We start from the raw sequence: 27,758 nt of genomic DNA on the forward strand, positions 1-27,758 counted from the left end.
TTTCTGTTGGAATGGTTTAGAGATTCATTTATGGACTGAAAGACATAAAAAATCGGTGTCAAAATAGCCCTCTTCTGAAAATAGGCATTATCGTGGATATTGTCGCTTGAAGACGAATACATGCTCTCAACTATTGGTGCAATAGAATCATTGCAATCTTTGAGTAAAAGCTAATCAGGACTATCGATTTTCGCATAGCTGTCATTTTGTTTTCTAATTTTTCCATCTCCTAAATTAGCAATCTAATCCGAAAATTTCTTTATTTTAGAACATTATTCATCATAACCAAATTTATGTAAGCACATGTTTTTCGTCAATCTCAAAATCGTGCAGTATCTCCAGATATACTAAGAACTAATAGTGGCGAGAACAATATCATGCCTATTGTCTTTTGGAGAATATCATGCCATATTTGTCGAAAATCTTCACAAAAAAACAATTGTTTTGCCTCCAAGAGAGAAATGAAGGCTTGAAGGATTGACAAATCTCATTATATCTTTCGTGCTTTTATCTAGAGCTTCAAAACAAAACTTATGTGTCATTGCAGCTTCATCCCAAATGATAAGTTTAGATTTTACAATAAACTTTGCAAGATGACTCACTTGTTTGATATTGCATATTGATTTCTCATTAGGATTAAATGGAATTGCAAAGCGGGAATGAGTGTTCTTCCACCAAGCATTAAATCTCAAGAATGCAGACAAGGTCTTCTAGACAAATGTTTTTCTAGTACCTCCATATCCATATACAAAGAAAACCCCTCCCTTATTTGATTGAACTGCATTCATTATCGTATCATATACAAGACGTTGCTTAGAGTTCAAATTATTAAGGAGATTATAATGTTCTTCTGACAAATATATTCTATCAAAGCGGAACTCTTAATGCATTAATCTATTTCGGGAAGACTAAAAATATTGATCACCGGGAAATGACATTGATTGGAATTTATGAAAACTATTTCCATAGCTCCGCAATTGTTTTTCAATTTCAAGCAAGGCATAATTTTTAATTTCATTATCATTCAATTCTTTGCAAGAATAACATATATAAAAAAATTTATTGGTACATGCATACATTGGTGTTGCACCAAGTTACATTGTTTATATAAAATATAATTTGCTAAATATGTCCAACATGACTCCTAAGCAACTTCAGGTCTGTTGATACAATTCGATAACAATAGAATAGTAAGAAAACTCTTAGGGATTGTGCTGAAGCCCAATGACTTGCTTCATTAATATCGTCGATATACTCATTGTCATCATTCAACAACTCCAATGCATAGCAAGCACCGCGAAATGAATTATTCAGAACATCGTTAACAAAACTTATATCATAAAGTAAGTGGCACCACTGTTTACATTGAGGAGACATCTTAAAGAATACGTGTCCCACCACATGAGGAACATAAAATATGCTCCCGATTGAAAATATCTGCTTTCTGGGAACGAATCCCCGTGTATCTTCCAAACAAACTTCTTTAAAAAATTTATCATATTCCATATTTATTCTACATTTTTATAATTATTTTTGAAGTTTTTTTAAAATATTAAATTTTATTTGTATATGAGATTTTAAGAGTTTCAAATGAAATTCAAAATTATATTTTATTAAAATCATTTTGTAATTTAAAACCTATTTTTAATAATTTACATTTTCAGATTTATTATTATTATTATTATTATTATTATTATTATTATTATTATTATTATTATTATTATTATTACATATTTTGTGCATTTATACATATTTTTCATTTGTTTTTTTAATTAAATTTTATATAAATTTTCATGCATTCATGTTATAAAAAGATAAATAAATTTTGATATAAAATATTCAAAATTTAATAATAATTATATAAACACATTGTTGATGGTGCGAGTAGCAAAATCTAGATAATTAAAAAGGAAAATATTATATAGGTTAAGTATATTGATATAATTTTTTTTTAAAAAAAAGTAGAAGAAATTTTTCTCCAAACACTCAAAACTTTAATTTGTGTTAACTTTGATATTTTATTTCCAAACATTATTTACTTTTACTTTCAAAAAAAATATATATATTTTTTTTGACGCACTTTCAAAAAATATATAAAAAAGCACTTTAAAGTAAACAAACAATATCCCATAATATATTTCCTACAAATTCTTTAGTCAAAGGTTTTTAGTTTGAACGATGCGACATTTTGACTATTTCAAGATTAGGAATAGGCCTGTAAACGAATCGAATCGAATTTTATGAAATTTTCAGTATTCGAGTTCGAGCTCGAATTCGAATAAACATATTCGAAGCTCGATTCGAAACTCGAACTTTTATTATTTTCGATTCAGTTTTATTATTTTCGATTCGAACTGAAGCTCGAGTTCGAATCGAATTCGAACTCGAATAATATTATATATATTATATATTATAATATAATATTATATATATATTTAATAATATTTTATTTATTTTTTAAATATAATGCTAAAGTTCGCGAACAATCGAACAATATAATTTTAGCTCGAATTCGATTCGAAAAATATTCGAACATGTTCGAGTTCGGCTCGAATTTGATAATTTCGAATTCAAACCAAATATTATTCGAACCGGCTCGAAAAGTTCGTGAACGTGTTCGGTTCGTTTACACCCCTAATTAGGAGCACCGGCCACGGGTGTGAATGAAATCATATCCGATAATTTTATTTCCGGAAATTATTTTGTAGCAATCTGCCCAAATATATATATATATATATATATATATATATATATATATATATATAGGGTAATTTGTAGAAAAATACATCTGTCCAAGATTAATTTAACATTCAGTACCCAACAGTTTTTTTTTGAAATTTAGTACCTGACAAAACACCAACTTAGCTTTTACTACATATTTCATGCATTTTTACATTTTTACCCTTTCAATTAATAAAAAAAGTATATAAATACTTATTTTGGTTGCACATCTTCTCTTTCCACTCATCAATCCCGATTCATTTGGATGACTTGTATATTTAATTTAAATATTTTTTATTAAAAAAAAACAAATTCACAACTAATTGAATTTTTTGAAATACTTAGTTTTACTTGTGAAATACTTAATTTCAATTTTAAAATACTTGATTTAGTAAATGAAATACTCAGAATGTTTATTAAAAACTGGATATTCGAATATGCATTTAAAAAAAAACCGCAACTAATTGAATTTTTTGAAATACTTAGTTTTACTTGTCAAATACTTAATTTCAATTTTAAAATACTTGATTTAGTAAATGAAATACTCAGAATGTGTATTAAAAACCTGGATATTCGAGTATGCATTTTAAAAAAAAACTTTACGCAACTAATTGAATTTTTTGAAATACTTAGTTTTATTTATGAAATACTTAATTTAAATTTTAAAATACTTGATTTAGTAAATGAAATACTCAGAATGTGTATTAAAAAGCTGGATATTTGAATATGCATTTAAAAAAAAAAATCGTAACTAACTGAATTTTTTGAAATACTTAGTTTTACTTGTGAAATACTTACTTTTAATTTTAAAACTACTTGATTTAGAAAATGAAATACTCAGAATGTGTATTAAAAACTGGATATTCGAATATGCATTTAAAAAAAAAAACAAATTCGCAACTAATTGAATTTTTGAAATACTTAGTTTTACTTATGAAATACTTAATTTTAATTTTAAAATACTTGATTTATTAAATGAAATACTCAGAATGTGTATTAAAAAGCTAGATATTCGAATATGCATTTAAAAAACAAAAACAAATTCGCAACTAATTGAATTTTTTGAAATACTTAGTTTTATTTGTGAAATACTTAATTTAAATTTTAAAATACTTGATTTAGTAAATGAAATACTCAGAATGTGTATTAAAAAGCTGGATATTCGAATATGCATTTAAAAAAAAAAATCGTAACTAACTGAATTTTTTGAAATACTTAGTTTTACTTGTGAAATACTTACTTTTAATTTTAAAACTACTTGATTTAGAAAATGAAATACTCAGAATGTGTATTAAAAACTGGATATTCAAATATGCATTTAAAAAAAAAACAAATTCGCAAATAATTGAATTTTTGAAATACTTAGTTTTACTTATGAAATACTTAATTTTAATTTCAAAATACTTGATTTATTAAATGAAATACTCAGAATGTGTATTAAAAAGCTGGATATTCGAATATGCATTTAAAAAACAAAAATAAATTCGTAACTAATTGAATTTTTTGAAATACTTAGTTTTATTTGTGAAATACTTAATTGTAATTTTAAAATACTTGATTTAGTAAATGAAATACTCAGAATGTGTATTAAAAAACTGGATATTCGAATATACATTTAAAAAAAAAATCGCAACTAATTGAATTTTTTGAAATACTTAGTTTTACTTGTGAAATACTTAATTTTAATTTTAAAATACTTGATTTAGTAAATGAAATACTCAGAATGTGTATTAAAAAGCTGGATATTCGAATATGCATTTAAAAAAAAAAACAAATTCGCAACTAATTGAATTTTTTGAAATACTTAGTTTTACTTGTGAAATAATTAATTTCAATTTTAAAATACTTGATTTTGTAAATGAAATACTCAGAATGTGTATTAAAAAACTGGATATTCGAATATACAACGTAAGTTCACCAAATGCTCGCATTTCCATCCAAGATCCATTTGGATGAAATGTTTATTTCATTTAATTATTTTTTTTTTTGTTAAAAATCAAATTCGCAACTAAGCATTGAACTTTTTCAAGTACCTAGTTTTACTTGCGAAATACCTAATTTCAATTTTAAAATACTTGATTTGGTAAATGAGATACTCAGAATGAGTATTAAAATACTGGAAATTCGAATATGCAACCTAAGTTCACCAAATGCTCGCATTCTATCCAAGATGCATTTGGATGACATGTTCATTTTATTTATATATTTTCTTTATTTTTTAAAAAAAATTCGCAACTAAGTATTGAACTTTTTCAAGTACTTAGTTTTATCTGCGAAATAATTAATTTCAGTTTTAAAATACTTGATTTGGTAGATGAGATACTCATAATGAGTATTAAAATACTGGATATTCGAATATGTAGCGTAAATTCACCAAGTGCTCACGTTTCCATCCAAGATGCATTTGGATGACATGTTCAAGGACTTTTCAGCAGCCACAAAGCTTTGAAAAAGAAAAAAGGCTTAGAGCGAAGATTTGTAGATTTCCGAATAATGTTCTTCAAGAGAATATCCCGTGATAGGAACAAGTAACTTAATCCGTGTATTTAAAATTTACAGATAAATATGAAGTCGGATATACGTCGATAGTCATAGTTCAGTAGGTCGAAAGCTAGTGGATTTAATAAAACGACATGCAATTCACCCTTGATAAATAATTAAAGAGATTTAATTACTTCACTGAGTTGAATTAGTTTGGCATAGCTTCAGAGGGCGTGTTCAATTGGATATGAAATCTCGTTGAAAGCATAGATCATTGTCGAACGAATTAAGTAGTTTAGCGAGGGGTAAATGAAATACTTAGAATGTTGTATTAAAATACTGGCCAATCATGACTGAATTTACGTTGCATATTCGAATATCCAGTATTCTATCACATATTATGAGTATCTCAATTACCAAATCAATTTTTTTAAAATTAAAATTAGGTATTTCGCAAATAAAAGTAAGTACTTCAAAATGTTCCATGTTTAGTGATCGAGCAAAACTTTCATTGTAAAATTCTTAGTGATCGAGCAAAACTTCAAAATGTTCAATGCTTAGTTGCGAATTTTTTTTAAAAAAAAATAAAGAAAATATCTAAATAAAATGAACATGTCATCCAAATGCATCTTGGATAGAATGTGAGCATTTGATGAACTTACGTTGCATATTCGAATTTTCAGTATTTTAATACTCATTCTGAGTATCTCATTTACCAAATCAAGTATTTTAAAATTGAAATTAGGTATTTCGCAAGTAAAACTAAGTACTTGACAAAGTTCAATGCTTAGTTGCGAAATTATTTTTTTAACAATAAAAAAAATAATTAAATGAAATGAACATGTCATCCAAATAGATCTTGGATGGAAATGCAAGCATTTGGTGAACTTGCGTTGTATATTCGAATATCCGGTTTTTTATACACATTCTGAGTATTTCATTTACTAAATCAAGTATTTTAAAAATTAAAATTAAGTATTTCACAACTAAAAGTAATTATTTCAAAAAATTCAATTAGTTGCGACTTTTTTTTAAATGCATATTCGAATATCCAGTTTTTTAATATACATTCTGAGTATTTCATTTACAAAATCAAATATTTTAAAATTGAAATTAATTATTTCACAAGTAAAACTAAGTATTTCAAAAAATTCAATTAGTTGCGAATTTGTTTCTTTTAAATGCATATTTGAATATCCAGTTTTTAATACACATTATGAGTATTTCATCTACTAAATCAAGTATTTTAAAATTAAAATTAAGTATTTCACAAGTAAAACTAAGTATTTAAAAAATTCAATTAGTTGCGAATTTTTTTTTTTAAATGCATATTCGAATATCCAATTTTTTAATACACATTCTGAGTATTTCATTTACTAAATCAAGTATTTTAAAATGAAATGAACATGTCATCCAAATGTATCTTGAAAGGAAATGCGAGCATTTGGTGAACTTACGTTACATATTCGAATATCCAGTATTTTAATACAACATTCTAAGTATTTCATTTACCCCTCGCTAAACTACTTAATTGGTTCGACAATGATCTATGCTTTCGACGAGATTTCATATCCAATTGAACACGCCCTCTCAAGCTATGCCAAACTAATTCAACTCAGTGAAGTAATTAAATCTCTTTAATTATTTATCAAGGGTGAATTGCATGTCGTTTTATTAAATCCACTAGCTTTCGACCTACTGAACTATGACTATCGACGTATATCCGACTTCATATTTATCTGTAAATTTTAAATACACGGATTAAGTTACTTGTTCCTATCACGGGATATTCTCTTAAAGAACATTGTCCGGAAATCTTCAAATCTTCGCTCTAAGCCTTTTTTCTTTTTCAAAGCTTTGTGGCTGCTGAAAAGTCCTTGAACATGTCATCCAAATGCATCTTGGATGGAAACGTGAGCACTTGGTGAATTTACGCTACATATTCGAATATCCAGTATTTTAATACTCATTATGAGTATCTCATCTACCAAATCAAGTATTTTAAAACTGAAATTAATTATTTCGCAGATAAAACTAAGTACTTGAAAAAGTTCAATACTTAGTTGCGAATTTTTTTAAAAAAAAATAAAGAAAATATATAAATAAAATGATATGAACATGTCATCCAAATGCATATTGGATAGAATGCGAGCATTTGGTGAACTTACGTTGCATATTCGAATTTCCAGTATTTTAATACTCATTCTGAGTATCTCATTTACCAAATCAAGTATTTTAAAATTGAAATTAGGTATTTCGCAAGTAAAACTAGGTACTTGAAAAAGTTCAATGCTTAGTTGCGAATTTGATTTTTAACAAAAAAAAAATAATTAAATGAAATAAACATTTCATCCAAATGGATCTTGGATGGAAATGCGAGCATTTGGTGAACTTGCGTTGTATATTCGAATATCCAGTTTTTTAATACACATTCTGAGTATTTCATTTACAAAATCAAGTATTTTAAAATTGAAATTAATTATTTCACAAGTAAAACTAAGTATTTCAAAAAATTCAATTAGTTGCGAATTTGTTTTTTTTTTTAAATGCATATTCGAATATCCAGCTTTTTAATACACATTCTGAGTATTTCATTTACTAAATCAAGTATTTTAAAATTAAAATTAAGTATTTCACAAGTAAAACTAAGTATTTCAAAAAATTCAATTAGTTGCGATTTTTTTTTAAATGTTTATTCGAATATCCAGTTTTTTAATACACATTCTGAGTATTTCATTTACTAAATCAAGTATTTTAAAATTACAATTAAGTATTTCACAAATAAAACTAAGTATTTCAAAAAATTCAATTAGTTACGAATTTATTTTTGTTTTTTAAATGCATATTCGAATATCCAGCTTTTTAATAAACATTCTGAGTATTTCATTTACTAAATCAAGTATTTTAAAATTAAAATTAAGTATTTCATAAGTAAAACTAAGTATTTCAAAAATTCAATTAGTTGCGAATTTGTTTTTTTTTTAAAATGCATATTCGAATATCCAGTTTTTAATACACATTCTGAGTATTTCATATTCTAAATCAAGTAGTTTTAAAATTAAAAGTAAGTATTTCCCAAGTAAAACTAAGTATTTCAAAAAATTCAGTTTGTTACGATTTTTTTTTAAATGCATATTCGAATATCCAGCTTTTTAATACACATTCTGAGTATTTCATTTATTAAATCAAGTATTTTAAAATTTAAATTAAGTATTTCATAAGTAAAACTAAGTATTTCAAAAAATTCAATTAGTTGTGTAAAGTTTTTTTTTTAAAATGCATACTCGAATATCCAGGTTTTTAATACACATTCTGAGTATTTCATTTACTAAATCAAGTATTTTAAAATTGAAATTAAGTATTTTACAAGTAAAACTAAGTATTTCAAAAAATTCAATTAGTTGCGGTTTTTATTTAAATGCATATTCGAATATCCAGTTTTTAATAAACATTCTGAGTATTTCATTTACTAAATCAAGTATTTTAAAATTGAAATTAAGTATTTCATAAGTAAAACTAAGTATTTCAAAAAATTCAATTAGTTGTGAATTTGTTTTTTTTTTAATAAAAAATATTTAAATTAAATATACAAGTCATCCAAATGAATCGGGATTGATGAGTGGAAAGAGAAGATGTGCAACCAAAATAAGTATTTATATACTTTTTTTATTAATTGAAAGGGTAAAAATGTAAAAATGCATGAAATATGTAGTAAAAGCTAAGTTGGTGTTTTGTCAGGTACTAAATTTAAAAAAAAAACTGTTGGGTACTGAATCTTAAATTAATCTTGCAGAGATGTATTTTTCTACAAATTACCCATATATATATATATATATATATATATATATATATATATATATATATATATATATGTTGATCGATCATGTTAGGAATGAATAATTATTTGTATACAGAGAACAATTGATGCATGTCGTACACGATTTAAAAGATTTTTGTTATAACGTTGTCGATTAGTATAATTTTTTTTATAAAAATAATTTTTCAATCCTACAAATCAGTTTACACATTGAGATTTTCGAAAAGAAACAAACCTTTTTGGTGTTTTTTTTGAATTAAACCATATGAAAAAACTTAAAAAATAATTAATCATATTATTATATCGAAACCGCCTAATTGATCATAAATTCTATTTTTTAAGTCATCATTTTATTGGATAAATCTGTTATATATAGTTTGTCTAATATAATTTAACTAACTTATGTGATGGTAAAGTGACATGTCGTATTTTGTGAGACAGATCTTTTAATTGAGTTATCTATGAAAAAATATTATTTTATATGCTAAAATAATATTATTTTTTAGTATGAATATTGCTATGTTTGACTCGTATTACAGATAAAGATTCATGAGATCATCTCACAAGAGACCTACTCAAAAAAATTATCGTTGTGATATCTATGGTAAAAAAGGACAAAAAGTCAAAAACATTATTTTGACATTTTGATCAAACAACAAATTATTAAAGAAATTATATAATTATGGCGGTGTGAACAAAGAAAGCCGCTTGGCGCTAAAGAACAACTGTACCACGTCACACCAGAGCTGATGATAATATATATATATATATATATATATATAAACACACAATATTACCTCCTGGTAAACATCGTAACTCTGGGCAACAATGGAGCTCCGGCCAGGCCTCTCAGCTTTAGTCACCGGCGGCGCCACCGGCATCGGTAGAGCTTTGGTATTGGCGCTCGCTCAGAAAGGAATTTTCATCACCGTTGTCGATTTTTCTGAAGAGAAAGGAAAAGAAGCTGCATCGCTCGCAGGAACGGAAGTGTCTAAATTTCATTCCAATCTGACTTTTACGCCGGTTTTATTCATCAAGTGCGATGTCGCAGACAAGAGTAAGTTGCAAATTTTATCATTGTTTTTGCGGAAGAAACGCTATTGATTTGTTCGTGCATACATGAATCGTCTGATTTTGTGTTTAGATGAAATCGCGGCGGCTTTCGAGAAGCACGTTGCGACTTATGGAGGGTTGGATATCTGTATTAATTGTGCTGGAATTGCGACTCCGATTTCATTTTATACTGACGAAACTGATGGTTCTAAATCATGGAGACGCGCTGTTGATGTTAATCTTATCGGTGTTATTGATTGCACTCGATTAGCGGTATGATTTTACTTAGATATATTCATGGCTTTATTTTATCGGAATATATGTTCCATCTGTTTACAAAAACGAACTCAAGCTGATACTCCAATAGGGTGACAATTCAGTTTATAGATGTGAGAGTGTGCTGTATATGATGGTTTTGTACAGATTTGTGGATAAATTTGGAGAGGTCTTCTGATTAGTTACTGGTTGTTAACATTACTCCTCTGTATATTCATCTTTTAGATGCTATTTTGTGGTTCTTCAGCAGGTGGCTATAATTTAATGGTCTTGATTTGGTGCACAGATTCAGGCGATGAAAGCAAGAAAGAAACCTGGTGTGATCATCAATGTGGGATCGGCTTCGGGTTTGTACCCAATGTATGCTGACCCTATTTATTCTGGCGCCAAAGGTTCGTCTTTTTCTCTTTTTGCCTTTTTTTTTTGGTTGTGCTTGTCTGTGTACTCTAACTTTATGTCTCTACCGTGCCATAATTATCTTGGTCTATAATATTAGCTTTTTGTTTTTCTTCAAGACTATTTATCTATCTGATAAAAGAAAATTCATCTCGCAGGAGGAGTTGTGTTATTCACGAGATCACTTGCTCTTTACAAGCGACAAGGAATCCGTATTAATGCACTCTGTCCTGAGGTTAGCCACGTCTAAGTTTTATATTTGCTTACAATTCTACTTCACAGAAAAAAGAAAACTGAACTTTCCCCTCATTTTATCCCGCTTCACAGAAAGAAAGGATTAAACTTTTGTTTTTTTAAAAAAGAATTAAACTTTTGTTCCGTTCAATCAAAAGTACTCTTTTTTTTTTCAGCAAAGAAAATCAAATAACTGTAATGAACATGTTTAGCATATTGACCAGAAAGCTTCCACTTGTAATAGATTCCGTCTCCACATTTGATTTACTTTTTCATGAAAAAAATATTTGTTCTGCCTATAAACCTGGAGACCACAGAAAGGGCAGGGAGATGACTAATAGAAGGATAGACTAGACTTAGGTTGTTCTAGCTTCACCTAAAGTCATTTGGGAATAAATTTTGGCAAAGTGTGTATTTGTTCCTATAGTTACCTGGAGCCTTTAACATGTTATCTGAATTACCATCGAAAGAACCAGACAGATGGGTACCATAAACTAGAAAGACAACAACATAGAAAACCCAAGAAGATGATTTGGGAGCAGAATTAGTACTGTTTTGAGTATCTTACTCATCATGACCGATTATCAAATGAATCTATCATCGCGGTGTCAGAATTTTTTTATGCATATGTGCAAGCATGCATGTATGTATATGTTTGCACGTTTGTTTATTTATGTTCTGGTTGTTTGCTAAGAAATTTTGTTTTTTAAACATCCATGTTGGAGTGACCAGCAAAAGATTTGAAGTTGTTGTAGCTTGTATTGTGGCCATTGTACTATTCCCACATTTGGGTTATTATGAGGCATTCTGAGCTGTATTACAATAATCAACTAATATACTGTAAGTCAACATACATTTTATTGCTGCTAGCTATTCTTTCGTGCAGTTCGTTCAAACAGAATTGGCCTCTAAGATGGATCCTAAGTTTATTAATCTTCTTGGGGGTTTCCTACCAATGGATTCAGTGGTAAAAGGTAAGTTCTAACATATACTGCCGAATGTTTATACATCTTATGTCAATCAGTAGATACCAGATTGCACTTATGATGTTATGTCATTGATGTGAAGGAGTTGATTTGTTGTTCTTGGCAAGTTTCTTACAATTATTGTAGACGATAGTCCTTTTCATCATCATTCCCATTCGTTTTGCAAATCTTAAAAATAAAATAATGGAGCGAGAAGAATATTAGTATTTATAGTAGATCTAATAATTCCTAATTATATTGTTTTTTATTCACTTTTATGCATGACCTAGTCAATCTCATAACCGGAGAAATAAAAATGGGAAAATATTCAGTATCATGTCAGTTGGAATAATGGTTGCCATTATTTCTGGGTCATTATCCGCGAACCTCGAAATTCTCCTGTTGCTATAGCATAAGATGTTAATCACCAGAAAAAAAATGCCAGTAGATAGGCTAAAGTAATATTCTCCTGCTTTTCATGGTTTCCTGATATGGTTGCATTAGAAATCTCTTATATTTGTTTCCATTCTATAACAGAATTTGATAAAAAATTCTTGGTTAGTATTAACTGGAAAGTGGGCATGGCATCATGGTCTTTGTGTGTATTATTGTTAGGTGGGTTGTCATAATCGGATTCATTTATTAAATTGCATGAGCTGTCAACATGTTTTGGAAATGAAGCGAAATTTGACAAGGAAACCGTGCAGCAATAGTTGACGAATGAAACATATTTTTTTTTAACGTGGCGCCTATAAATAGAACTCTTTCGTTTCAGTTTATAGCATCCCAAAATCAAGAGCTTTCAAAGCTTAGTTTAATAGAGAGCATTTGAGTGTTGGGTGTTCTTTTGTATGAGTTGGATAAATTATTTTTCTTGATTATACCCAGGTTGGGAGGGTGAGATATTTAATGTATTGTTGTATACACTTGTTGTAATATTTATCTTGTTATAAAAGATCAGCAGTAGCTCTATGGACGTAGCCTAATTTGGGTGAACCGCGTAAATATTTGTGTTCTTGTTGATTATTTTATTCCGCAATTTTTTTCATCACGATCGTTATGGCTTCGGTGTATTCCCTAACAACTGGTATCAGAGCCTTGTAAAAATTCTTAAGAATTTCTGAGTATGCTCTGTGGTTGCAGCTTTGTCCGATCTTCCATATCAGAAAAGATTTTTTGCTAAGGCTAGAGAAGTGATGGCCGAAAATGATGGATCGGGACCGGGAATCAACAAGTTCGACTGAACATATTTTTTGTTCTAACGGTTACAGATTAGAGATTATTTGTATAGCAAGAAGGTGCATCAACCTCTATCTATAATGAAGCCAGAAAAGTTGGAGGATGATGACCGGGAGCTCCTTGACGGACATGTGTTAGGTGTAATACGTTTGACCCCAACGAAGAACGTGACACATAACGTGGCGGATGCAGAAACCACAGAAGAGATGTGTCCATTTTATCGGACATGTACGAGAAGCCATCAGCAAACAACAAAGTATATCTCGTGAAAAAATAATTCAACTTGAAATGGGAGAATGTGCTTTAGTGGCTAAACACATAAATGATCAGTTGAAATTAACTTTGATGATGAGATTAATGCACTTATTCTTTTGGCGTCTTTACCAAATGTTTGAGAACCGATGCGAACAGCAGTTATCAACTCTGTTGGAAAAAGAAAACTACAATTCAATTATATCAGATATCAAATTCTTGCTGAAAAAGTTCGCAGGATGGATTCAGGTGGAGGGACACCATCGAGATCTGCTCTAAATCTCGAAAAGAGAGGAAGAAGGATGAGTGGTGAAAAGAGTTCTAACTGATGGCGTGGTAGATCCAAATCAAGAAATTGAATAGACAAACACACTATTGAAAAGAATTTGAAGTGCTGAAGTTGTGTTGAAACTGGTCACTTAAAATAAACTGCAAATCAACAAAGAATAATGCAAATGCTGTTACTGAGGAGGTACATGATGCTCTATTACTATCCATGGAAATCCCAGTTGATTCTTGGGTTATGGACTCAGGAGCTTCGTTTCATACCACTGGTAATCGTAATGTATTCAATAATTATGTCGCTGGCGATTACGGAAAAGTTTTCTTGGCCGATAGAAAACCTTTGGAAATAGTTGGTATGGGTGATGTCCGGATAAAGATGTCAAATGGAGCTGTCTGGAAAATCAACAAAGTCAGACATGTACCAAAATTGACACGCAATTTGATCTCAGTGGGATAACTTCATGACAAAGTCCATAATGTGACCTTTGGCGATGGTTCTTGGAAAGTGAACAAAGGAGTCATGATTGTTGCTCGAGGAAAGAAAACTGGAACACTTTATATAACTTACAGTTCCAGAGATACATTAGCAGCCGTGGATGCTGGAGCTAATTCAAGTCTATGGCATTGTAGGCTTGGGCATATAAGTGAGAAGGGAATGCAGATGCTTGTATCAAACGGGAAGCTACCGGAATTAAAGACCGTTGAACACAAACTATGTCAAAGTTGTATCTTTGGAAAACAGAAAAATGTGAGTTTTTCAAAAGGCGGTAGAGAACCGAATTCAGCAAAGTTGGAGCTGGTTCATATTGATGTATGAGGACCATCTCCTGTAAGTGTAACATCCCTTGGAGGCTCAAGATATTATGTCACATTTATCGACGATTCGAGCCGGAAAGTTTGGGTTTATTTTCTGAAAAATAAATATGATGTTTATGAGACCTTTAAACGAAGGAAAGCCATGGTTGAGAATGATACCAACTTGAAGATGAAGTTCTTACGATCTGACAATGATGGTGAATACGAAGATGATGAGTTCAAGAAATATTGTGTACAGAAAGGGATCAAGATGGAGAAAACCATTCTGCGTACACCTCAACATAATGGTGTAACTGAAAGGATGAACATGACCTTGAATGAACGTGCTAGGGGCATGAGGTTACGTTCTGGATTACCAAAATCATTCTGGGGTGATGCTGTTAACCCTACAGCATATCTGATCAACAGAGGACCTTTGGTACCGCTTGACTGCAGAATACCCAAAGAGGTATGGAGCGGCGAAGAAGTATACCTTTATTTCTTGAAAGTGTTTGGATGTTTGTCATATGTTCATATTGATTTAGCTAGCAGAACAAAGCTTGATCCGAAATCAAAGAAGTGTTTGATCCGAAATCAAATAAGTGTTTCTTTATTGATTATGGAGATAATGAGTGTGGTTATCATTTTTGGAATGACCAAAATCGAAAGATCATTCGGAGTGGAGATGTAATCTTCAATGGACAAGTACTGTACAAGGACAAGTCAGACATTGGAGTCGAAGATGAATGTCCTGAAGTCAAGAAGACTGATGAAGTGCCATTGACAACTATTCATGTGAATGAATCGAAAAGCAGTAACAAGAAAAATGAAGAAGCGACTGCAAAAGATGATGACCCACAAACTCCGGTGTTTGAACTCAGGAGATCTACTCCCCTACACTTCACTATATTTTACTGACAGACAAAAGTGAACCGGAGACCTATGAAGAGGCTATGAAAAATGACGATTCAATCAAGTGGGAGTTAGCCATAGAAGATGATATGAATTCTCACAGTCATCCAACCAGCCGTTGGAGTTGACAGAACTTCCGCAAGGCAAAAAGGAATTACATAACAAGTGGGCGTACCGGTTAAAAGAAGAACATGATTGTAGCAAGGGGTACGAGGCAAGGCTTGTTGTAAAAGGTTTTCGATAAAAAGAATGCATTGATTACACTGAGGTTTTCTCTCCAGTGGTTAAGATAATCACTATCATGACTGTACTCGGATTAGTGGCAAAAAAAGATTTATATCTGGAGCAGTTAGATGTAAAAACGGCATTTCTTCATGGTGACCTAGATGAAGAAATTTATATGAAGCAGCCACAGAGTTTCGAAGTATAGGGAAAGGAGAAAATGGTGCGCAAACTTCAGAAGAGCTTGTATAGTCTCAAACAAGCTCCAAGACAATGAGACAAAAAGTTTGATGGATTCATGAGTAATTATGGTTTCCTGAGGTGTCAGGCTGATCACTGTTGTTATGTGAAGAAGCTTGATGGTTCTTATATCATTCTACTGTTATACGCAGATGATATGTTGATAGTAAGAGTTTGTCTGGAGGAAATTGATAAACTCAAGAAATAGTTGTCAAAAGAATTATCTATGAAAGATTTGGGGGCTGCAAAGCAAATCCTTGGAACGAGGATTTTAGAGATCGGGTGAATGAAATCTTGAAGTTATCTCAAGAAGAGTACATGGAAAAAGGTGATTAGCAGATTTAACATGAATGAAGATAAACTTGTGAGTACTCTTTTGGCTAGTCATTTTAAACTAACCAAAGCACAATCACCATCGTCGGAGAAGGAGCATACTTATATGAACAAGGTTCCTTATGCTTCTGCTGTCGGAAGTCTCATGTATGCAATGGTGTGTACAAGACCAGACATAGCACATGTAGTGGGAGTTGTGAGTAGGTTTATGAGCAATCCAGGAAAACAACACTGGGAAGCAGTTAAATGGATTCTGAGGTAGTACTGCTAGTTTATCTTTATGCTTCAGAAGGTCAAATTTGGGCTTACAAGGTTTTGTCGAGGCCGACATGGGTGGTGACCTAGATGGCACTAAAGTACTACTAAGCATGTGTTAACATTAGGTGGTACAGTTGTAAGTTGGGCGTCTAAAACTGCAAAAAATAGTTGCGCTTTCAACCACTGAAGCTGAGTACGTTGCTGTAACAGAAGCTAGCAAGGAGATGATATGGTTGAAATCTTTTCTGGAAGAATTGAGTCAGTAGCTTGAAGGTAGCACATTACACTGTGACAGTCAGAGTGCTATTCATTTAGCAAAAAATCCTGTTTATCATGTTAGGAGAAAACATATACAAGTTAGGTACCATTTCATCAAATCAGTGCTGGAAGATGGAGTCTTGATGATTGATTAGATTCCTGGAAGTAAAATCCCAGCTGATATGCTTACGAAGATGGTAATCATTGACAAACTGAAGTTGAATACTGCAAGAATAAATGAGGAGATATGAACCACTGCATTAATGGTGTGAAGTCATGATTGAAATCAAGCCTTCAGGGTTGAAAAATGTTAGGTGGGTTGTCATAATCAGATTCATTTATGAAATTGCATGAGTTGTCGACATGTTTTGGAAATAAAGCGAAATTTGACAAGGAAACCGTGCAGCAATAGTTGACGAAAGAAACATATTTTTTATTTTAACGCGTTGGAAACACGTTTTTGCACCTATAAATAGAACTCTTTCGTTTCAGTTGATAGCATCCCAAAATCAAGAGTTCTCAAAGCTTAGTGTAATATAGAGAACATTTGAGCGTTGAGTGTTCTCATGTGTGAATTGGTGAAATTATTTTTCTCGGTTATACTTGGGTTGGGAGTATGAGATATTTAGTGTATTGTTGTATACACTTGTTGTAATATTTCTCCTGTTATAAAAGATCAGCAATAGCTCCGTGGACTTAGCCTAAATTGGTTGAACCACGTAAATATTTGTGTTCTTGTTGATTATTTTATTCCGTAATTTTTTTCATTACGATCGTTATCGCTTCGGTGCAATCCCTAACAATTATCACATCTGCTATAACATATGAGATTGGTTCCCTTGTTTCTACATAAGAATGGAAAAAAGGGAAAGAGAGAGTGTTACAGACCCGCGGTTAAGAGTGGCCCAAGAAAAAAGCCCTACGACTTACAAGGTCTATAGAAGAGGAAAGAAAGCCAAATAAAAAAGGGGAGAGAGGAGTTAGTTATGACACAAGAAAGTGAAGGGAATTTAGGGGGAGGGGGAGAGGGGAGGAAAAATCTATTGTTAGAGTGCGAGCTAGCTCGGCTAGTTGGCAATTGGGAAAGCGAGTGATTTTTTTCCATCTTGTCATTTTCTTTTCTGGAAATTGCTGCTTCACTGTAATTGTTGGAGTTTACTCCAAGTTGAATGCAATTGTTCGTTTCAATCTCTATTTTCTAAGTGTTGTGATCAGTCCTTGAGTGTTTCTAGTGTTTTCCAATCTATTATTGTGAGTTTTAATCTTGTGGTCTTTTCATAAAGTTACAAAGTGGTGCAGCAAAACCATGTGAATATTTGTATGCTCTGTAATAAAAACTAAATTTCATTTACTGAACAAAAAGGTTCATTCTGCGTGGGAATAAGTTTTCTAGCTTGCAGTTTTCGTGATTCTAGATGTATGTTTGTTAAAAGTATTTTATTTTCTTGGTGCAGAAACTGTTTTCTTAACTTCATCTCTGTATTTCCAACTTATGTAGGTGCTTATGAGCTTATTACGGATGAAAGTAAAGCTGGGTCTTGCTTGTGGATATCTAACAGAAGGGGTATGGAATATTGGCCAACTCCCGAAGAAGAAGAAAAATATCGTCTACGGCCTAGAACATCGAGGAGAAAACCTCCAGAAGTAGTCCCAATTAACATTCAACTCCCCCAAAATTTTCAGAAGATGTAAGCAAAAATGTTTAACATTTTGCCTCAAAATTACTAGAAATTCATTTGGTTTGGCTGGTAAGTAAATTTTTGAAAACCACAACAATTTGGTGAACACAAAGGGCCATCGTTCATTCATGTCCTAGTGAAATGATATTCTAAAGTTGGAAAAAATTATGTTATTGCTAATTTTTTCAGCTAATTTTTTCACGTATACTCTTTGATAAAAATTAACCTAGCAAATGATGATTCCTTCTATCTTGTTGTGTTTTTTTGGGATTCAAATTGAAATTGTCATAAATGGGTGACGGCCAATATAAAGATATTAGAGCAGCTCTGTGTACAAGTATAGAGGAATAGTTACTGATTCTATGAATGGTGTTGTTTTAGTTTTACCCGCCGAAGGAAGGTTTGTCCTAATCATAATGCTTGTTTATTTCGGAGCATGATCCATTTTTACAGACGTACTCAATTGTTATTTTGTCTTGTTAACAATTTAATGATTTTGAAAGTGAAGCTTCATTAAGAACATTCACCATAGAAACTGTCTTCTACTATACTTTCCGTATCAAATCATCTGTTTAATATTTTACTTTGACGCTTATTCGTTTGATCTTTTCCTCTAGAGTTGTTCACACGCTGAGTCACAACTTCCATAGTGCTACAAGTGTAGTTCGGACTCCTCTGAGATTGCCACTTAAACCAGATCACGTTCTTTTGAAAATCATCTATGCCGGAGTTAATGCTAGTGATGTAAGGTTTTCTCCATAAAACATTTTTTTTAAAACTTTTGGTCCAAATAATTGACAGAGTTTGTGTAGATATGAATTGGCATCATCAAAGAGGATTCCAATGGCTGAGTAGTATTTATTCTATTGACGAGTATATATCTTTCTTAAGCTTGAAATGCTCATAAATGAAAACTAACTCTGGACAGGTGAATTTTAGCTCTGGACGATACTTTAGCGGGGGCGGTACCGACCTTGCTGCTCGCCTTCCATTCGATGCTGGTTTTGAGGTTAGTAAACACTTGCTTTATGCTTTTGTTGATGCTATTAGTAAAGATTTCAGGTTGAAAGAGACAAACTAAACTTCAGCCAAAACTGCATATAATTCTTCATGCCACGCAATAGTTTTCAACATTAGTTTCAGTGTTTCTTTCCTTTTTAAGATTTATATGTTATTAAACGACTTTTCCTAGTCAGACTTGCCTTTTTCAGATTCTATCTCTTTTTGTTTTCTTTCTGTTTTGTATTCAGCAGTTTCATCAGAAATAAAACACATCTTAAGATAGTAAAATACTCCATCTGGTACATACATATCTGATTTAAATGCATGGTCAGAAAAGGCAAGTGTGACTTTATGATCCTTGGGTTCGACTATTTTTCTTTCCAAACATCGAGGCATTTCAACTCTGCTTTTTAAGATGGCTGTGCCAGGATTTTTTTTAAAAAAAATTGTGCTGCCAAGTCCATGTGTACATGTACATCCTCTGTATCCTTCTGAACTCTTAAAGAAAAAACTTTCCAACTTGCTTTTCCTTCCTTTCTTACTAGACCAAGAACTTGAGTTTATTTATCATATGCACCTTCTAAGTGGTGAGAGACGGCAGATGAGGACTAGGAAATGCTAACTTTTGTTATTTTTGTTACCATTCTTGACATTCTGATGGCACATCTCCACAATATTTCTGCTGTGTGGGCAGTGATCATACTTTCTAAATATTAGTTTTAAATTGGTCAGTTTATTTAATGAATGCAATGTACTTGAGAGCTTATTATGCATCATGTAAACTTATACATCTCGTTTCTCTTGATTATTTGATTGAGATCATGCTTTTATCTATTAAGAAAGCTTCCCGAACATGTGATGGTATTTGATGGTGCAGATTTTGAATTTGAACATTTCAATTTATCTATCTTGTATTTTGAGTTGGTTCTAGTTTAGAGTTAACTCTGTATATGTTTAGTTACACATTTTGTAGTGCCTAAACGTTATTTTATTATCCCTATAATATTGATTTTAAAGTCAGGCATATCCATTTTAGAGAATTAAGATATTACATTGCAGGCTGTGGGTATAGTTGCGGGTGTAGGCGATTCAGTTAAGCACTTAAAAGTTGGAACCCCTGCAGCAATCATGACATTTGGAAGTTACGCTGAATTCACCACGGTCAGACATTTGTCAAACTTTCATACATGTGGTACCTTTCATCATTAATTCGATTCCACATTTTTTAAAAACAAATTGTAGAATATTTACATCATTGATTTTTCCCGGTAATTTAGGTACATTCAAAACATATACTTCCTGTTGCAAGACCAGATCCAGAAATTGTTGCTATGCTCACCTCTGGACTGACAGCATCCATAGCTCTAGAAAAGGTGCTTTCTGCTGATGTTTGATATCCGTTTTTTAATCTCATTTTGTTTTCTCTTCTTCCTTCTTTATGCTGAAACATACACCACACTGCAATTGGATGATTGTTTGACAAATCCTTTGTTTAAGACGTTATTCAAACTCATTTCACCAAGAGAATGATTTACTAATCTTTTCATCCTTTTATCAACTTCACAGGCTGCACAAATGGAATCAGGAAAAACAGTTCTTGTTACTGCTGCTGCTGGGGGGACGGGTCAATTTGCTGTTCAGGTACTCTCTGATTATGCAGGAACATTTCATTTAAGAGTTCCTAACTGTTGCTTACTGGAAGCATGAATCACTAAAGTAATAAACGATGGGGAATTCAATCGTGCATTAAAGTTCACCAGAGCTGTCTTATTTTAAAATATTTTCTCCCATCTTTAGTAGCCTCGATATATGAACTTCATGACTGTTAGAAGTCAGGGAAAGGTATAAGCATATGACCATGAGGAGAGTTCTTTACATAGTTGGTGCTCTTGATACCTGGTATAATTGAGCTTTCTTCTTTTTTGTGGTGGGGCAATTGAAATCCTCAATAAAAATAATTTTCTAGAAGTATTTTTGGAGATTGACAGGAGTTGATGACATTATTTTATGTTATTCACTTCCTTTTTTGTCTGTATGATGTTCTTTCTTGTTCATCTATCAGTAAGTATAGTCTCATTCATAATTTCAATCTCACGTATATTAACTCTTATGGACCGTATCTTTGTGCAGCTAGCAAAACTAGCTGGAAACAAAGTCATTGCCACCTGTGGAGGTAAAGATAAGGCAGAGCTTTTGAAAAGTTTGAAAGTGGATCGAGTCATCGACTATAAAGTGGAAAATATAAAAACTGTACGTCTCTTGATTTTTTTCAAAATTCTAATAATGGCATGCAACGTAACAAAGGTAAATGAAGTTTCTGTCTGTTGGAAGTGGAACTCTTGGTTTAGCTTTGTTACACTTTTGTTGTTCCTGATATTTTTCACTTTGGGAGTTGACGAGTCAGTGGACATGAGGCAGAAAATTTATAATTTACATGTCTTGGGAGAATTAATCTCATTTATTTTCCTTTCTACTTTTCCTGGTGTCTAGGACATGGAACACGATATTAGGAAAACCCGAATGTCTTGTCTTAGCTATTGGGATTGTGGATTTAGTCTTGTAAGATGAGTTTTTTGCCCTCATCTTGGTTGACCTGCTGATCTTACTTATCTGGTATTGAATAGCTCTTACACTTAGTCCTAGCCATGGTTGATTCATTTTCCTAGTAATTTGCCATCTGAGGGAATGCAGTTCATTAACAGCTAATGGAAATCTCGTAGTTACCTGAACTTATAAGCTCAGATTCTCTTCAAATATAAACTTATAAAAATTCAATCCTTTTTAAAACCCTACCATTTAGCAACCTAATCTTTGTATGGGAATACTTAACTGATGTGGACCCAATTTCTGTGGGTCATTTGCACTGGCTTGAAGCTCTTAGAAAATGGGGTGTCTCATCCTTTTTTCTTTCCCGTGTGTATGTCGGTGATTCTAATAAGGAGAGAAAATAAGTGGGACTTTTAAACTGCATGTTTATCTTATTTGCCAAAAAGTTGGTTCGATTTCAATTTTGAGTCATGAGCTCTCACATATGAAAATAAGATTCTCTATGACTTCCATGTGGCAAGACAAAAACATGTGCTTTAGTTTGCCCCAGTTTCCTAATTTTCATTGAAACCGTGTTTTATATTTGCCCCAATGGCATATCGTGTGCTTTTTCATAGCATTTTATCTCATTTTCTCCCAGGTTTTAAAGAATGAATTCCCTAAAGGTGTTGACATTATTTACGAGTCCGTCGGTGGTGAGATGTTTGATATATGCTTGAATGCTTTGGCAACCTATGGACACCTTGTTGTGATTGGGATGATTTCTCAGGTCTGGATTGATTCACACATTTAAGTTATGCATCTTCTCTGGAGTTTCAGAGCGAGCATCTTTTTTTGCTTTTAGTTTATTGTCAACATATCATATCTAACCCCATGCCACAATAGTATCAAGGAGAACATGGATGGCAGCCACGAAACTATACTGGATTGTGCGAAAAGCTTCTAGCAAAGAGCCAGACTGTGGTATGTGAACTCTGAATGTGCATTTTAATGCTTCAATCATCTCTTGTAAATTAATCGTTGGCTTTTCTTACTTCATCTATTTTTGACAGTTGTGTGTGTATGTGTGTGTGTGTGTTGGTTAATAGAAGAATATTATACTGACACCACCGGCAATTTCCGATAGATGATTGTGCATCTATTGCCATAGTTCTATACTGGAATGTGCTTCATTTAATTAAGTTTTTGGTTACTTATATTATTTTATGTTTGTTTTAAGCCCTAAAACTCCTCCTGTTTGCTAGATTTGGTTTAGAAATTTAGTCTGTTTTGCATACGTTTGTCTTGTATAAAACTTTGAATTTGCTACAATTTAATTCTGACCGGAAATGTTTCTAGGCTGGCTTCTTCCTTGTGCAATATGCTCAATTTTGGCAAAATCATCTAGATAGGCTAGTGGATCTTTATTCCTCGGGGAAGCTCAAGGTAAACATCCACACATTCGCTAATGTTATTTTCTTCAGATTCATTGGCAACAAACGCAGTTGGTGACAAGGAACATTGCACCTTGTTACAAATAAAAAGTCAATTTGAATTTCGAGACATGTTCAAATAACTCATACGGTGATACGGATGCTTGATTGCTGTAGGCTTAAAAGGATTATTGTTCTACACATTTTAATAACAGATTTCATATTTCGTTTGATAGGTCGTTGTGGACCCCAAACCATTCTTTGGCATTCATTCTGTTGCTGATGCTGTCGACTATCTTCATTCCGGTAAAAGTGTCGGCAAGGTAGTTTTACATTCTTCAACCAAATCATATGAGTTTCACTTGTGATCGAGGGTTTATAATGTCCATTGCAAACATTGCAGGTTGTTGTCTGCATTGATCCAGCATTCAGCCCACGTCAAGCGAAGCTCTGACAGCTTAATGGCAAGTATCTCTTGAACTGAACCTTGTAATGTACGATAAATAATAATGCCATCACATCCCAATAGTTCTTGGTATACGCCCATAAAGCTTACGTATCATTAAATCCTAGAATTCAGAGAAATGTAACACTTGAGTGGATTGTATTTATTTGGCTTATTCGGCAGAGTCTTTCCACCGTAGCTGTTTGTTTCAAACTAATAAGTCTGAAACTATGAGAAACATTCACCTCAATATGGGTACAAACTAGTAGGATTCTCCTTAGAACATGCCTTAAATTCCATTTACCTAAATCACACAAATCTCAATTCAGTTACACGATTCAGAAAATAGTCTCCGAAATATGTCATTCATGACAACAATATGGATGTTCATCAAATTAAATATCAAAATACGATGACACATTTGAGTTATCGAGTCCTAATTTGCTGACAATAACCCTCTGGAGCTCCTGGGAGACAAACTTCTTTTAAACTAAGCTTCTGCCCATGTCAAAATGAGGTCTCTGGGTGGTGCTAATATATGTGGACTCTAAGATAGATAGATATCTGCAAAATGAAGATTGGATTACCGAGTTGTGGGTTTTTAGAATGTATGATACAGAAAAAATAAACCTTTGAAATTTACTACAGCCTGATGCTGAATCATTGATCGCTGCCATCTCCAGGTTCATTTACCCTGATTATGTAGACCTGGAATTCACAAATTTAATAAACCATTTCAGAATAAGTAAGCACTCAACGATCCAAGATTTAAATTTCTGGGGTTTTAGTAAAAAAAAGCGCATGCAAGAACAGATATCTTCAGCAAATGACCAACAATCCATTGAAATTTTTTGGGTTTTGGGTAATTACTTTGAATGTTGTCCGATCGGTTAGTTGGAAAACGAGTGCATCACCATCAACCAGCTCGTGATCAATAGCAAAGCCTCTCCATCCGCCACTGAGCCCTGTCTTTTGAGCAAGATACTTGGTTGGGGATTCTACCCCGTCTTCATCAACTAAGTTCATTATTACATCTGTGTTTGGAAGGTGTTTCTTGCAGAAGTGGTTTGGAAGACCCTACTCAAATTAACGTCACATGTAGATAAAGTATCAAATTATAGGTCTTTCTCATTTTGGGTTCAGGAAATCTTGCTCCATCTCCCTCAACATATAGTGTATCTATTCTTCTATTCTATCATAAATGAGAAACTAGCAATGGTTGTCAAAATTCATTTTCTTCATTGGTCCTGAAGAGTCCAGGAAAACTTCACGATCTGTCATTTTTACACAAAACGAAGCAACGACGTCCTCGTACGATAGTACATCTTCACAACACTATCTATATGGCAGGTACAAAACTTCAATATTAGGCGGCTGCTATGGCAGCGATGAAGACGTATAAAACTTGTGGTTTAATAAAAATCATCGATGAAAGTTTTTCTCGTTTGGGGACCATAAATATTAGATAATAAATTTTCCACGCCAAGAGAACGATGGATTTATGAATCATTTCATCAAACCTGAAAAAATGTATGGCCACCTTATGCGTGAAACACTGGAAGTATGCCAACTTTTTAGCTTTAGTTCCTTCATAATTTTAGGATTTTTTTGCATTATAATTGTCAGTTTAAGAAGGGTCGAATTTCAAACTATGTTTTATGAAAGTATATCAAAAATGAAAAGATGTATCTAAACCAACATACCAGCCAGAATCCTCCTGTGACATGTGATTGAAGCATGGGCTTTACAAAGCTTGGAATATCTTGATCTAGGCCTGATTGAAGATCCTCTGCTCGTTGTGTGGCATACTCTCTATCTTCATACGAGGCATACACTCTATTCGACAAATCCCTTCTCCTGTAACCATAACTGGAATCCAACACCCAACGATTCAAAAAACTGAAATCTTATTGAGTTTTTAATTGATAATCTGATGAACTCGAAATGTTAAATTTTATCAATAGGCTCACCTCCTTGCCCTCCCCATAGGTTCTATTAGAACCTACAAATACGATGAAATGAATCAGTTAACGAGACTTGCGTGGCTATGTAGATAATTTCGTGTGATATAAACGGACTTATTCCTAGAAAGGGTTTTGAATATGGTCCAAAAAATCTGGAAACTAAGAAATGAAAACAAAGATCATCTTTTCAGAGATTTTGCTAACACAGTCTCAGCAGGGGCGACTGGCATATAAAGTAGTTTGCTCATTCAAAGTGTGAGTTTTCCTTCTAAATATACATGAAATCACCGGTTTCCAGGGGCCACATTAGACACAGACTAATCCAGAGTCAAGCTGATTGGAGCTAGGTTGGGTTCACTACAGAGAAGACCCTTCCGGCCCCTGTCTCCCTGTTCACAAGACTGGAACCCGACTCTTTACTTAACGGGAACCAAATTCCCTGCCAAACATACATTGGTAGTTACCTTAGTTGCTAAATCCTTAATATTTCGTTAACGTGCAAGCTGCTTTGCTTCCACCATCCATCTAGGAAGGAAAACTTACTTGATGAATTGTTCCGCTTTTCGCCATTGTTTTAGTGATAATGCATGAAGAAATTGCTCATAAAACCAAAAGAAACACAACAGTGAATGATGAAGAAGGTGACCACTAGGTCATACCACCAATCTCTCAATTTTTTCTTTACTATACTACTAGCTGAATATCCTATCCTCATCGTGTTACAGAAAAAAAAATCGAGTTCTCGGTTTCGAGTCCAACTTTGTGTTTCCAGCTCAGTAGCTGAAACACCTTGCACTTATCCTCATAGTAAGGAAATGAGCCTCTAGAACACCAAAGAAGTAGGGCATCCCAACATAAAAAGCTAAAGCAACATCCACAATTTGGGTTAAGGAGAGAGAATGGCAGAGGGCTACTGACTTCTTTGTAGCTCCGAGGCGGTAAATCCGCAACACGGCTCGACCGCCTCACCGAAGACGGGTCCAATGGTTGTTTCGGCGCCTTAGCCTTCATTTTCTTCATCTGTAGAAGCCCGAAAACGACATCAAAATCCACAAAGAAAAAAAATGGAAAGATCTTTAAGGTGGTGCTATGCGTACATACAGGAGAAGGTTTTTGGATGCGCAGATCTTGAGCCAGCTTGTTGAGATTGAGTTCTTCCATTCTTTTCTTGTTCTCTTCTAGCCTTTGCAGCCTGCTCACCTCGTACGCCACTCTCTTCGTGGCCACCATTTTTGAGATGGAGGATCTTTTGTGGGTTTCTTTCCGAATCTGTGCGAGAATGAACTAAGGAAGATGAAGCGACCGTTGGAATCGATTCCCTTCTCGCTTATTTCAAATTTGAATGAATGAATTACCTGGGATTAGGTGCTTATATTTATTTTAAAAATCTTATATAATCATTATTTTTGCTTCAATATTTTTTTTTATTATGAGTAATTCTAATAAAGATTTTAAAATATAGATAAATAAATATTTTTAAAAATTCAAAGATTTTAAAAATTAGATAACTATATTTATTTATAATACAAATACTCTTACCATATCGTCTCACGAGTCAATTTTATGAGATCGACTTTCAATCCGAACCGATTCATAAAAATTATTATATTTTATTTAAAAAACATTATTTTTTTGTAAATAATAAATAAATCAATCAATCATTTTCATCGATACAGAAATAGATTTTTTTGATATTTATTATTCAATAAAAATAGATTTTATTTTTTGGCTAATTTGATAGGGGTAAATTTTTTAAAGTAGATTGATTGGTGATGAAATTTGTATTTGGTACAAAAATTGTGTTATTTTGATGCAAAATTTATTCATGCAAAATTTATTTTGGTGCAAAAAAGCTGTTATTTTTGCCAGAAATTGTGATGTTTTAACAATGGTTTGGAGATGATCTTTACTCTCTTTTTTATATATATAAAAAATTGATTACTAATTTTAATATATTGATATATTAATAAAT

At 32.4% G+C, this 27,758-nt stretch overlaps 2 protein-coding genes across 5 annotated transcripts; one reads left to right on the forward strand and one right to left on the reverse strand.

The window, feature by feature from the left end:
- Positions 1-9,803: 9,803 nt before the first annotated feature.
- Positions 9,804-24,020, forward strand: LOC140809014 (uncharacterized). Its single transcript, XM_073166464.1, has 17 exons — positions 9,804-10,076; positions 10,164-10,345; positions 10,635-10,740; positions 10,903-10,979; positions 11,865-11,952; positions 18,236-18,425; positions 19,034-19,160; positions 19,345-19,425; positions 20,478-20,579; positions 20,696-20,791; positions 20,985-21,059; positions 21,549-21,668; positions 22,606-22,734; positions 22,851-22,928; positions 23,304-23,390; positions 23,614-23,700; positions 23,781-24,020. The coding sequence occupies exons 1-17, from the start codon at positions 9,848-9,850 to the stop codon at positions 23,829-23,831; spliced, it is 1,905 nt and encodes a 634-aa protein (XP_073022565.1). The 5' UTR covers positions 9,804-9,847; the 3' UTR covers positions 23,832-24,020.
- A 147-nt stretch (positions 24,021-24,167) lies between these two features.
- LOC140809015 (B3 domain-containing protein At3g19184-like) lies at positions 24,168-27,133 on the reverse strand. 4 transcript variants are annotated; one of them, XM_073166467.1, is made up of 7 exons: positions 26,888-27,133; positions 26,705-26,806; positions 25,793-25,824; positions 25,526-25,691; positions 24,693-24,899; positions 24,469-24,530; positions 24,168-24,386 (listed from the first exon to the last, which is right to left on the reverse strand). In XM_073166467.1, exons 1-6 carry the CDS (start codon positions 27,014-27,016, stop codon positions 24,483-24,485), a joined length of 684 nt encoding a protein of 227 aa, XP_073022568.1. In that variant the 5' UTR covers positions 27,017-27,133; the 3' UTR covers positions 24,168-24,386; positions 24,469-24,482. The 4 variants fall into 4 exon arrangements, with proteins under 4 accessions (XP_073022568.1, XP_073022569.1, XP_073022567.1 ...); XM_073166468.1 differs by having other exon boundaries at positions 24,466-24,530; XM_073166466.1 differs by having other exon boundaries at positions 24,171-24,386; positions 24,453-24,530.
- Positions 27,134-27,758: the final 625 nt, after the last annotated feature.

This window comes from Primulina eburnea, chromosome 13, assembly GCF_022965805.1.
Source record: "Primulina eburnea isolate SZY01 chromosome 13, ASM2296580v1, whole genome shotgun sequence".
NCBI classification, from domain to species: domain Eukaryota; kingdom Viridiplantae; phylum Streptophyta; class Magnoliopsida; order Lamiales; family Gesneriaceae; genus Primulina; species Primulina eburnea.